This window comes from Belonocnema kinseyi, chromosome 9 (genome assembly GCF_010883055.1).
Source record: "Belonocnema kinseyi isolate 2016_QV_RU_SX_M_011 chromosome 9, B_treatae_v1, whole genome shotgun sequence".
Lineage (NCBI taxonomy): Eukaryota > Metazoa > Arthropoda > Insecta > Hymenoptera > Cynipidae > Belonocnema > Belonocnema kinseyi.
This window is the reverse complement of record NC_046665.1, coordinates 47,426,937-47,439,796: the sequence shown is the minus strand read 5'-3', so window position 1 is coordinate 47,439,796 and position 12,860 is coordinate 47,426,937. Positions and strand designations below refer to the sequence as shown.

General features: G+C 32.1%; 1 protein-coding gene across 1 annotated transcript in view; it reads right to left on the bottom strand.

Moving 5' to 3' along the window:
- Positions 1–5,639: 5,639 nt before the first annotated feature.
- Positions 5,640–12,860, bottom strand: part of LOC117180524 (zinc finger protein OZF-like) — a 14,095-nt gene continuing 6,874 nt past the window's right edge. Inside the window, exon 3 of the mRNA XM_033373022.1 lies at positions 5,640–7,693. Within this exon, the coding sequence (XP_033228913.1) occupies positions 7,312–7,693 (382 nt within the window). The 3' untranslated portion in view covers positions 5,640–7,311. The remainder of the gene's footprint in view (positions 7,694–12,860) is intronic.

Genomic DNA, 12,860 nt, shown 5'->3' with positions numbered 1-12,860 from the left:
CCCCCCCCCCCCCACCTAAAAAGCCACATGGTTTATGGATGGCCCTTTACAAAGTGTGATGTTGTATCAAAGACGATTTTCGCGGGATGTCGATGAGGTATGACTGCTAATCAGTATTTAACTTCTGTTATTCCTATCGCACTAACTTACGTGTTTCGATTAGAAAATAGCTGTTGCGCCTTGGTATTACTTAGTGCCTTAAACTATTTTACATCGGGTGTTTTACACAATATTATCTCGACCAATGGCTAAGTGTTTTTAACCTACGTAGACCCTTACTCATTAATTTCCATTATGAATTATTATTTAGATTATTTACAAGCTTGGCTTTTTCAAGGCTGAAAAGTGTTTCTCGCTTCGATCGTCACTTTTCTTGCGCGTCTCTCTGCGATGAGAACAATCAATTAATAATCACAATTTCTAAATCAATCGAAGACAGAAAAACGCTTTCGCGATCAAATCATTCAATGACGATTTCAGATCGCAAATCAACCAGGAAAATAAATTATTTTTAATTACTACTCAACGAAAAGCTTTACTGCAAAAACATATACACAGTAGGTACACATATTGTGTACAAAAATCTAATCTTAACCAACTGAGGGTTTTCTGAAATCCCAAAGGGGATCGATTTTTAATTCGCTTTTTTTGTCCAGTACGCTCTATAAAAATTTTCTTTCCTGCCCTCCGACCCTATGAAAAAATATGTTTTTGATCTACGCGCTGGAAAAAAATTAAATTGAAAGTGACTGAGCAGATTGCTTAGACGAGAGGAAAGAAGCGTTTGAAATACTGGAATCGAAAATCGGAAGTTGAAGATCATTTCATAGTGGAAATGAATTCGGAATCAGGATCGTTCGAGCGATCTTAGATTCGTAAAAACGAATAGTTTCGGTTATTCGACAATCACTACTTTTATCATGTACGTAGGCTAGCTAACGTATCACTAGATTACTAAACAGGATCTGCGCGACAGTATGCTCGGAGGCTTTAATCACAGCTCTGTAGTATACGATATCTTCTCAGCTGCACAATGACCAGCCAATATAAAGATAATTATTTTCCTCTACAGTATGTATTTCCATTAGGGTGGTTAAACCATTTTTTTCCTCATTTTAAGGAAATAAAAGATCTCGCTCAAAATGCATGGAAAAGGCTTTTCCATTACTTTATTGTGGGGTCTTTTCTTTGCTTACAAAAAAAATGAAACCACCTTAATGTGAAGCCTCTTACGGTAGAAAATCCCCGTTACTTAATCTCAAGTTCTGCCCTATTCAAAATTTCGCCTATTTTCTATCTCCATTTTTAAAATACACATTAACCCCATAACGATAATCAGTCTTCCCCGATGTCTTCTCATGTATATCTCTGGGAATTGAAAGTCTCAGACATACGCGCGCAGTTATTGAGAAAAAAAACTACAGGCTAACAATTAGTAAAAACGGACCTAAGAAAAAGAAAAAATCCAGACATTGCTGACGCGAAATCACGATTGGCTTTTCTGCCGTTATTCGAGCCACTTGTCAGACAAATAATTATAATGTATGAATGTATGTATGTTGTATGATGATTTGCCCATTGTGAGACGCTTCCGAATGTTATCCTCTGTGTCTACAGGAGTTGAACGAACAATGAAAACTCACATGGTAGTCATGGTTCCCCCACTTGTTCGAAGCCGTATTAGTAACAAATAAAACTAAGAGCTAATTAGTGTTTTATAAATCGCAAATTACAATAACAGCCCTACTAATAAAATCTTTCAAGAGGTTTTGGACTATAGATGAATAAGGATGAATTGTTCATAAAAATTCTCTAGGCATGTGGGTACAATATGTATTTACAACGTCGTATAAAGTATACCTCCATATGTCAAGCATAAGTACACCTATGGAACTGATGGCTCAAAGTCTCTATTTTAAATCTAGTAGGAAATTCTCGTCACAGGTCGATATTGTCTCTCGCTCCAAGAAAAAATAACCAGAGAGCAAGAGTGAATCTCTGACAGTTGAGATGGACACTCAAAACTGCGAGCAGATGTCGCCACTACCATTTTCGCTAATTTAGAGTTCTAAGCCGGTTAAATTGCTTTGAGACCAACAACGAGAATGAGAATATAACCGAAAAATAAAATCTCTGAGAGTTTATGAGAATTTCAGAATTTATTTTAAATAATAGAAAATTGCATTTTTTTCGTTAAATTGGAACGTTTTTTTTATTGTTGAAAACTTAGTTTAAGTATATAATAAGCATCCGGCCCAGTATTTAAAATGAAAAACACTTTTCCAAGAAAGTATTGCTATTAATCATTCTAGATTATGATAAATGTGACATGAGATTTGACCGTGGCCGAGTGGCGGAGCTGGCTGTACTTTTAGGCCGAAAATGATTCAAATGCACGGGGAAAGTACAAATTTAATTTATGTTAATTGTTAAAATACGTTTTTACATATATTAATCTCAGAACAATATTTTGTAGCATATTAAATATCCAATAAATGGATAACTACCAATAAAACGTGAATAAAAGATTATATTATAACAAACGAACATTAAATTTTCAGTATTACTCAGCAGAGTAAGCTGTGAAAATTGCACATTTAAATTGAATTTTCTTTTTATTGACATCTATAATGATTATTGCAAATTGAAACCAATGCTTAATTGAACTAAACTATAAGCATTTATATTTATTTTTAAATATAGAAAATAATTTACTTTCTCTAGTTATGAGGAATTTATAAAAATTAATCATGTTAAAAAAATAATTAAGATTACAAAATGTTTTATATCATAAAGAGTAGGAGTTATAGAATAAATAAATATTGATAAAGTTGTAGAATAAAAAAGTATATTTGTAAATCATACCTTTAAAACCAATTGTAATGAATTCAAAATGGTTTTTAATTTTTTGATAACAGCTTTAATAACTTCTTTTGTTAACCCCTTCGTTGACATTGACGCAATAGTGCGTTAAGCGAATTAAATTCTTTTTTCAAAATTTTTTATAACTTTTATTAATTATTTTTGTAATATCAGTTGAAAATTCATGCTACAAATAATTCGCGTTAAAAAAATTTAATTGCATATTTTCAATAACATTTTCACTCTATACATGTATCTTGCTAAAATTCTAAATTTTTCTTATAGTGAAACCATTTTTGTCAATTATTTTTATAGTGAAAAATAAAGATTGCGGTCTTTAAAAAGAATTTTAAAGAATTTAAACTGTTTTCAAATTTATTGATTACAACTTTATACATTATTTTATTAATATTATTGAAGATTCATGTTACCAATAATTTTCGTAACGAATTAAACAAATTAAAAATTTTGTTTATAACACTTTTAATGAATTATTTTATTAATATTATTGAAAATTCGTCTTATCAATGATTTGCGTTAAAACTGTGAAAAAGGAGAAAAACAATTCAGATAAAAATATGAACCATTCCAATAACAGATGCATTCTTTCCAAGTATCGGATGTTCCGTAAACATATCCTCACAACCAAAACACTTTGCACAAATTATATGCCTTCATTCAAAATTAGCTCGGAAAATAGCTCTTTGCCAGATCCAAAAACAACACACTTATATCCCATTATTCCCGTTCATCACAAAAAAAAGCTTGATAAATTTTCAGTCTAAAAGCTTCAAAACGTGATCGTAAAGCAAAAAATTCGAAGAAGTCCGTTTTTGTAATTAAAAAAGCACAACATTTCACATTTATGACACTTTTTCCATGCTTTCCCAGGCATTGGAATAATTTTTTGCCTAAAAGTACAACCAGCGCCGCCCACGGCCACGGTCAACATTTCCGTCACTTTCGCTTCAGAGTGCCACGGAGCTGCTTTATAGATATAAAGCTGACTATTTAAAAAAGAAGCATCGCTTGGTATTTAACAATATATATTGTTAAAAATCATAACTTCTTAAATTCTCCTAAATTCTGTAATATTCTCGGTTATATCAACTGAACTTAAATTCTCGGGAATTTAAGAACGCATTCGGACCAAGCTTTCTATAATTCTATGTTGTTCATGGATATCGCGATGATCAGCTATAGACCTTTTTATCCAAGTTTGCGGCCAACTACGCCCATGGGGAATTTAAAATTGTAGTCCTTAAAATCAAGATGAAAAGTTCTATGTCCGAAATTTCATCGGAGATCTGATCGCTATTAATAATATAAAATGCTCAAAAACGTGCGCCCTACAGCATCAAAAGGCGATGCGGCATCTGCACTGAGTTTTGGGGTTCCAGTCTAATTTACAAAATTCTTCATCTTTCGAGGAATCTAAATTCTAAACCAGAGAACCACTCCGAAGATCTGAAACGAAATATTTAAAGCATTTCAAGTCAAGGAGAAACCATGAACCACAATTTAAACTTCGATGACGAACCAGAATTAGAAAAATACTTAAATCTCAACATTTTGCCATTCGAGATTTGTACTCGAAAATTATCTTCATTTTTGTGCTTTCTGTAAATTTTGATTAAATTCGTTTTTCGAGGATCTGATTCTGGTTCGGACACGAAGAAAGTATCAGCTAGCCCTGTTATCGATATTGGAATATAAGTGGGATGTCAATAATAGATAATTGATATAAGCGAAAGTTCTAGTATTAAAGAATCTTAGTAATCGTGTTGTTGCGGTAATAGTAGGGTGTCTACCAAACACCTTTCGTTAGAGAGCAATGTTCATTGAGACCAATGACTACATCGCTCCATGACATCGCTTTCTTTATTTCTTTCTGTCTTTCCTTTTGTTCGGTATATCGAAACAGCAAAACCAATATTTAAGACAATAATTACTATCTATATCACAGATCCAAGTGACTAAACTCCTTTAAAAATATAATATAAATATGTGTGATGTTCGCATAATATATGTATACTCGCAGACGTAGTTAAAAAAGATACAAAAGAAAAGTGCTGATACGATAGAAACGTGTAGACTTCCCAGTATGGATCTTTGCTAGCATTGGCTGCATATTCCGATTATAAATTCATTTTGTCAAGGATTTTGTATATCAAATTCTTCTCAATTTTTGAGGTGTTTATTTTTTGAAAGCTGGAAGAACTCAGATTACAGTGAGGAAGAATTTTAGAGTAAAGGAATAAGGAAGCTTTGAAGCCTTTGAAGTATTCGATTTTCGAGTTTTTAAAAAATAAATTTATTTAAAATGGAATTCAAGCTGAAAACGAAAATTCAAATCCAAAACTGAAACCCTTTGAAGTTTAAAGTGATCTAATTTTCGATTTCAATAATAGCTATCGAAATTATGTAACATTATAATATGTAAGTAATACATTGGAAATCATCCAAAACTGGAAAACTTTTGTAAATATTGTAAGGATATAAATTGAAAAGCTTTCTGAAAGAGGAAAACTTCAAACCTGAAAATTATTCACAAGTAGAAAAAATTAAAATTTGAGAAACCTTAAAATTTAAGAGAAATAAAATTGTAAAATTTTAAAATTGAAAAAACTTTAAATTATAAGGCAATCCAAATATGAAATAAACTTCAAAAATAAAAATTTTAACTCCTCTAAAATTGAAGATGCTTCAAACTTGATAAGCATAAGATTTCGAAAGAAATTCAAATTCGAGAACGTTTACATTTTACAGGGTTGCTTTTAAAATTAGAAAGCATCCACATTTCGAAAATATTTAAAGTAAAAGTAAATATAAATTTTACAATCGTATAATAAGGAAATATCCTACTAAAGAACTATAATTTTTACAGCATTAGATTATTTGAAATATGAAAATTGTAAATTAACCAATAAATAAATTTAACTTGAAATGTATACAATGACTAAAGAAGTCTAAATATAAACTCTATTTTTTTTGTTTAGAGAAAATGAAAATGCCTTTATGCACAATGTGTGAGACTCAGCCGAAGCAATACCCACTTAACCGTAGAAGTTTTTAAAACCGATATAAAAAGTCAAATTATCCAGAGTTATGAATTTAATACAAATCAAAAGCGGTTGATAATGCGTAATTTAAAAAGCATCAACACGTAATAATTCAAATCGAAAACCTTTAGTTTGAAAGGTTGTCATACTTTCTAATATTCTAAATGTATAGTCTGTAAATTTTATTAAGCATTAACAATACAAATTCTTTTAAATTAGAAAGGCTTTCGAATTTTGAACGATTAGTCAAATGATTGGAAAATTTTTAAAATAGAAAAGCAGAAAGTGTTAACCTCTTTCAGAATAGAAAGTGTATAGTCAATAATGAAAAAAATGGAAATAAAAATATGAAAGTCTTCAATTTTGGAAGCCACGAAATTCTAAAACTAAAATTCAGTGTTAAGAAAAATCAAAATTCGAAACGAATAGAGTTCAAAGCTTTCTATTTGCGAGACCTTAAAAATTTCAAGGCTGTTCCATTTTCAGAAAAAAAAACTATAGCTGCAGGGACGACATTTGAAAGCAAATCGAACAATGACTATAGATTTAACGATGATATTCCTAAATATCACCGAAATGGAGAATACGATTTATTATTGAATGAAAGCGAGTTAACTTTGGTTCTTAGAAAAGATGCATGTTAATTTTTGTATAAAAGTGTTGTTAATATTGTTTTGTGTAGTTTAAAACAATTATTGCATAAAGCTTTTCTCACAAAAATTATTGTAATATTTCTTGTAAATTTCAACAAATTATAAGCCTAAATGAACTTACTTAAAGCAAAGATAAACTCAAAGTAAATTTGTATTAATTTATGAACAAAACATTTCATATCTACAAAATGAAACCTTAAAGTCATCATTAAAATTCGACCAACTCGTTATATGTTCTGATTTTTGGCGACAGATAGCCAAATAGTCGACTACCATTCTCAGTAGAAATAATGCAGTAATCGTTTCAATTCAGCTAGAGTTTTTCTACCCTGAAGTTAATCCAAGACTCGAATTGAAATCGATTCACCAATGCTAGCATGGATTTATTTTCAGTTATTGCGTTGGATGTATTCCGGATAGGAAATGGCGGGGTTGGTGTTGGTGTATTGGGCGTAAAGATATAGTGCAGGATGCAACCCTGGCGGAGGGATTCCGCGGTGCAACTGGTGCGAATCCGACGGGTCGAGGGGTGGCGATAGGTGAGAGTAGATTTGGGAATTGGAACTGTCCATGGGACCGGAGGATCCCGTCGTTTGGTAGACACTCTGGGGTGTTGCATGCTCGTGAGATAGGGGTGAGTTTAGAGTAAACGGCGAGGACGCCGAGGTGGGACAAATTACTTGCTGCGGTGACTGTTGTAACGGCAGAGGCTGAGACGCGCTGCCGTCTAAACACTAGTTAGTAGTCTGCGGATGCAGCAGAGGAAGAGGAAGTTGTAGACTGTTCTGCTTGGCTAAACTAGCGATCTCGGCGGCTATGCCCCCTTTGCTGGGACCGAGTCCATCCAACGAAGAGGGTCCCTCGTTGTAACGCAGGTCGCACACCGGACTCTCGAAACCGGTGCCCGGTGTACCACCCCCGCTGCTCTGCGGGGTTGCCGGATTATGATTGGCGTTGTTCTGGTTCAACTCGCGGTGCACCCGATTCTGATGCCGAATCAGGTAGCTGTCCCGGACGAAGGTGCGTCCGCAGATGTTGCACTCGAAGGTGGTGCTGGCCGTATGGGTGCGAATGTGAATCGCGAATTGACTCTTTGACGTGAAGGTCAAGGAACACCTGTGACACAAATAAAGATCATTTCCTTACTTTTTGTCTATAGCCATTATCAAAGAGGATGGAAAGAACAAGAATGACAGTGAACTTATTATCTGAGAATTTTGTTCTTTAATTTGTACTTTCCAAACACTTAACATTTTACAGTCAAACGGGGTGACTTCTGACATTTTGGGTAGGTTCGGGCAGCTGTTAATTCCCTAAATTGATAAAATATAATACTCAAAACTGTTAAAAGAATATGGAATCAGTTCAAGCCTTAGCTGGTTCAAGATTCTGATCAAAACTACTCACCTTAAGTAACCTAAACTATCAATTCAGAAAATTTTACAGTTAGCCTGCTGTCCAGAGTTGCCCAATTTAACCATTATAAATATCTGTTTAAAATTAAATTATTTTCAAATTGAAACGTTAAAAATGTAATTATAAAAATAAATGTAGGATGAAAGCTTTATAAAATATTTTTAATAATTTCTAATTCGTAGATTCATAATAATTGGACGACTTAGACTGACATTTAGAATGGAATAATTTTTAATTTAAATAGTACAAAATTGTACTTTCAAATTGGAAGTCCCAGTAGTTAACCCATTAAGCCACAAGTAGACGTGTTTTAAACATTTTTTTTATTGACTATTCAATGTAAAATCTGTCGTAAAAAATCAAAATAGGTTATTTCTGACGTAAAATCGTCCGATCTTTGGATTTATGCAGTCAGAATTTTCAAAAAATGCGAAATTTCACATGATTTTTTTTTCGAGTGAAACTTTTTTCTCGAAAGCGATTGAGGATTCTTCAGGTTCGGGAAATTTTCGCGTCCACCGAACCTATTCTTTAAAATGTACAAGATTTTTCGAAATTCAATATGGCAGCATCCAAAATGGCGCTTCAAAGTCAATTTCTTTTTATATTTCTGTCATTTTCTTATAACAAAATGTATTTATTTCTATCTTCATGAAAATTTTCATATAGCGATTTTTCGAAACGCTGATACAAATCCGACATGAGATTTTCAAAGATTAATATGGCAGAACCAATATGGCCGCCAAAAGTCAATAATTTGTTGAATTTTCATGAAAATTTGCATATAGGGGTTTTTGGGTTGCTAATTGCGAATCTGGTATCAGATATTCTGAATTCAAAATAGCAGATCCAATATGACCGACAAAAAATAAAAAATTTGTCAAATTTCCATGAATATGTATATACATGTATTCATTTACAATTGTAGTACATGTTTCTTAGCCGTCAATGTATCTTGCCGTTGCTCAGCTCTCACCACGTGGAGGTGAACAAGAATAGAGAGCCTTTTATTATTATTATTTTTTTAATTAGTAAAGCAACGGCAAGATACATTGATGGCTAAGAAACATGTACTAGAATTGTAAAAAAAAACTGTACATATATTTTCATGGAAATTTGACAAATTATTTATTTTTTGTCGGTCATACTGGATCCGCCATTTCGAATTTGAAAATTCTCATGTCAGATTCGTAATCAGAGACCTAAAAAACCCCTGTATACAAATTTTCATGAAAATTCTACAAATTATTGATTTTTTGGCGGCCATATTGGATCTGACACCTTGAATTTGGAAAATCTGATGCCGGATTTGTAATCAGCGCCTCGAAAAATCACTATATATGAATTTTCATGAAGATTTAAATAAATAAACTGTTTTTATAAGAAAATAACAAAAATATTTTTTAAAATTGGACTTTGAAGCGCCATTTTGGATTGTGCCATATTGAATTTCGAAAAAACTTGTCGTACATTTAAAAGAATAGGGCGGAGGACGCTAAAATTTCCCTAATCTTAAGAATCCTCAAGCACTTTCGAGAAAAAAGTATCACTCGAAAAAAAAAAACATGCGAAATTTCGCATTTTTTGTTAAAGAAACAGTCATAACTTTTTGAATACGCATTTTTGAAAAATTCTGACTCCATAAATCGAAAGATCGGACGATTTTACGTCAGAAATGACTTATCTTGATTTTTTACGACCGATTTTACATTAAGTGACGCTGAAAAAATTTTAAAAAACGCGTCCACTTTGGGCTGAATAGATCAAAGGACTTGTTTCATAATTGTGAAATTTTCCGAGTGCTAAATTTTTCATTTGTAAAAGTATAATATACAAATAGAGAAAAAGAATCACAATTTGAATTAAAATAATTCGACTTAAAATCTAAAAAGATGTAGGTTTGAAAGTTTTTTTTTAACAATTCAAATTTAAAAGTTTACAATTGAAAATTCTTTAGTCACAATCAGTGACAAATATTTGCAATCACTTTAAACGTCACTTGATATTAAGTACAAGGGGACGATTGGCGATCACTGCGGACAGTGTACCTTTTTAATTAATTAAAAAACCAGTCAAGCAATTTGTTATAAACTTTAGGGATGTATAAAATATATGCAAACAGACAACGTTCAAAATTCAGCAAAAAAAAAAGTACATTAGGAAATGAGAAAAAAAAACGGCGTTTGAGATTATGTTGAAAAAAATATACCTTTAACTTAACACCTAAAAATTTGCACAGAAATAAGCGGCTTTACAAATATGTATCCAGCTTTAAATATGTATTAGATTAACACTGGATAGGAAACTGTAGATCGAGCGATTTCCGGGTAACAAGTATTTAATAATATAAATAATAGTTATAATTTAATTGCTAAGTAAAATTAAGACCCATTTTAGAGACCGCGTGCCATTTCCTATCTGTTAAAATACTTGAAGAGCTTAATAGCAACGCATTCTGGATTTTCATCTCTTGGGGACATAAACTGTGTACTAAATTTGTTATTTTGTACAATGTTTAAATAAATCGACTAATATGAACACTTTTTCTTGTAATTCCATGGAAAATAACTATGTTTATACAGTGCCAAATAAAATATAGCGATCGAAAAAATGCGACCAGACGACCTTACCAACAAAAACAATTTATTTTTCCACAAAAAAGTTAAATTTGCATCATGTAGTTAAGTGTATACATTTTATATTGACGTTATTTGAATGGTATCATTGGTTATTTCCGTGTAATGTTTTGTTAAGGTTAACAATACTGACAGAAAATAGTATAATCTGCAATATATCAAGGTTTCAGAGCAATATTTGTAATATTTCTCCAACTGTAAGCTCTCAAAGTTTCCCGGGGGTTTTCCCAAAAGATATTCGACGATCAGAAAGGGAATGCTTTTTAAACTACTTTAAAAACTCTCGGTAATAATAAATTTAGTCAAATTCGTGGACATTTTCAATAATTAATAATGTACAAACGAAAAAAAACGAGGAATGCACACGCACGTTACCTGCTGACAAACAGCTGATTCTTGTATGTAATTTTTAATTACAAATAAGGGCAAAAACGTGTTCGTAGTATCCATATCTACCTTTAGAACCAACAAGTGGTACTGCACACTAGTATTCTTTTCTTAAAACCTCGCGGGCCTTACAAAAAATCATGTATCTCCATCAGATTCTGAACTGGATTAGCCCCTTATGTTCAACGACTACGTCTTGGGATAGCCCCATGAGGAACTTTGTTATTTTATTAAAAATAGTAAAATTAAAATTTTCACTTTCTGAAAAAAGTTCGACATGTAAGACATATCGGGCAATAATAAAAGCAAAAAAAAAATGAATTTTTCCAATTTTGCGGGCTAACCCCTTAGGATTCTCGATTATTCATTTAACGTCATGAATGATGTAAAATTTAGGCATAATTACGGCTTTGAAAATTATCCGAACCACTAATAATCCTTCTCCTCCGCTTGAAATTCTAATTTTGATTACTCTTAAAATGCCTAGGATTCCATTTTTTGTTCCTGAAATTTTCAGTTTATAAAATTTTCAAGTATAAAATATTAAGCAGGTTTGAATACCTAATTTGAAATGAGTTTTATTATGAGACCACAAATTTCATATAGAATATATAGATATTTAGAATATATATATATAGAATATTTAGGGCCTTAAATTTCATACTTAAATTTGAATCTTTCACTATAAATAAGAACTTACAATTCTAAACTTTAAAAGTTTCAAGTTTTTATTTAAAATTTCTGTGATTCAGAAAAATTCCACTTTCACTGTTTTAATTTGCAATTTAGTACTGATTACTTCAAACTAAAAAATATTCAGTTCTCAGAGGTTACATTTTTTAATTTTAAAGCCATATAAAGATTAGGTCAAATTTTGTTTTAACATTTTTCTCACACAACTTACCTTCTCACGAAGTGAGAAATCAAGTTAAAAATTTAGAAAATTAAACAAAAAGCACTAAGGGCACGGTACCAAGCCGCTTCTAACAAAATGCCATTTTTAATTTTTAAATATCGAAATACCTAGTTTTTTCTCAAAAAGTGATGTGAGATATGGGAAAAAGTTAATAGATTAAATTAATTGTTGAAAAAAAATCTACAGCAATCCCGTTTATTATTTTTAATCTTGCTTTGTTTCCTTGCAAAAATTTGATTTTTACTTAAGGTGGTAAAAATTCGTTTTTCAGTTTTATAGTAGAAATAAAATTAGAACAGAGAAATATTATTATTTGGATGGTCGGAACACTTTTTAATATTTTTAAAATGGTATAATTATTATTACACCATTAAGCAGGGTAGGCGTGACTCACTTGGTGGGGAAAGGGGTAATGTGGGGAAGGGATAGAGAATTTTCAGATTGATCCAGAATTTTCGTGTTGCTAGTACCAGGTTGCTGATCGATCTCTCTAATAATCACCCCAAGTGAAGATCCTCACAAAGTCGTTATGTGAGGTTCCCCACTTAGGTCCATCAGTGGGCAAGGTCTTTTGTCTTTTGTTTCAGGCGTCATTCACTCTACTGACACTCTTTTTATTAACTATTTGCCGCCATGCTTTCCTGTCCTGGCATACTTCTCTAGCTTCTTTTATGTCCATGCATTTTTTTATGCAGGCTCTCGTGTTTCTGTGACTTCTTATGTCTCTTCTAACAAGGGTCTCATTCACACATTCTAACCATTCTTTCCGCGGTCTACCTCTGGACACGCTGCCATTTACTTTACCTTGATACACTTGTTTCGTTAATCGTTCATTTGGCATCCTCTCAACATGTCCGAACCATCTTAACCGATTTCTTTCCCATGTGTCTACTAGCGTCTCTTCTGCACCACATTCTTTTAGAATTAT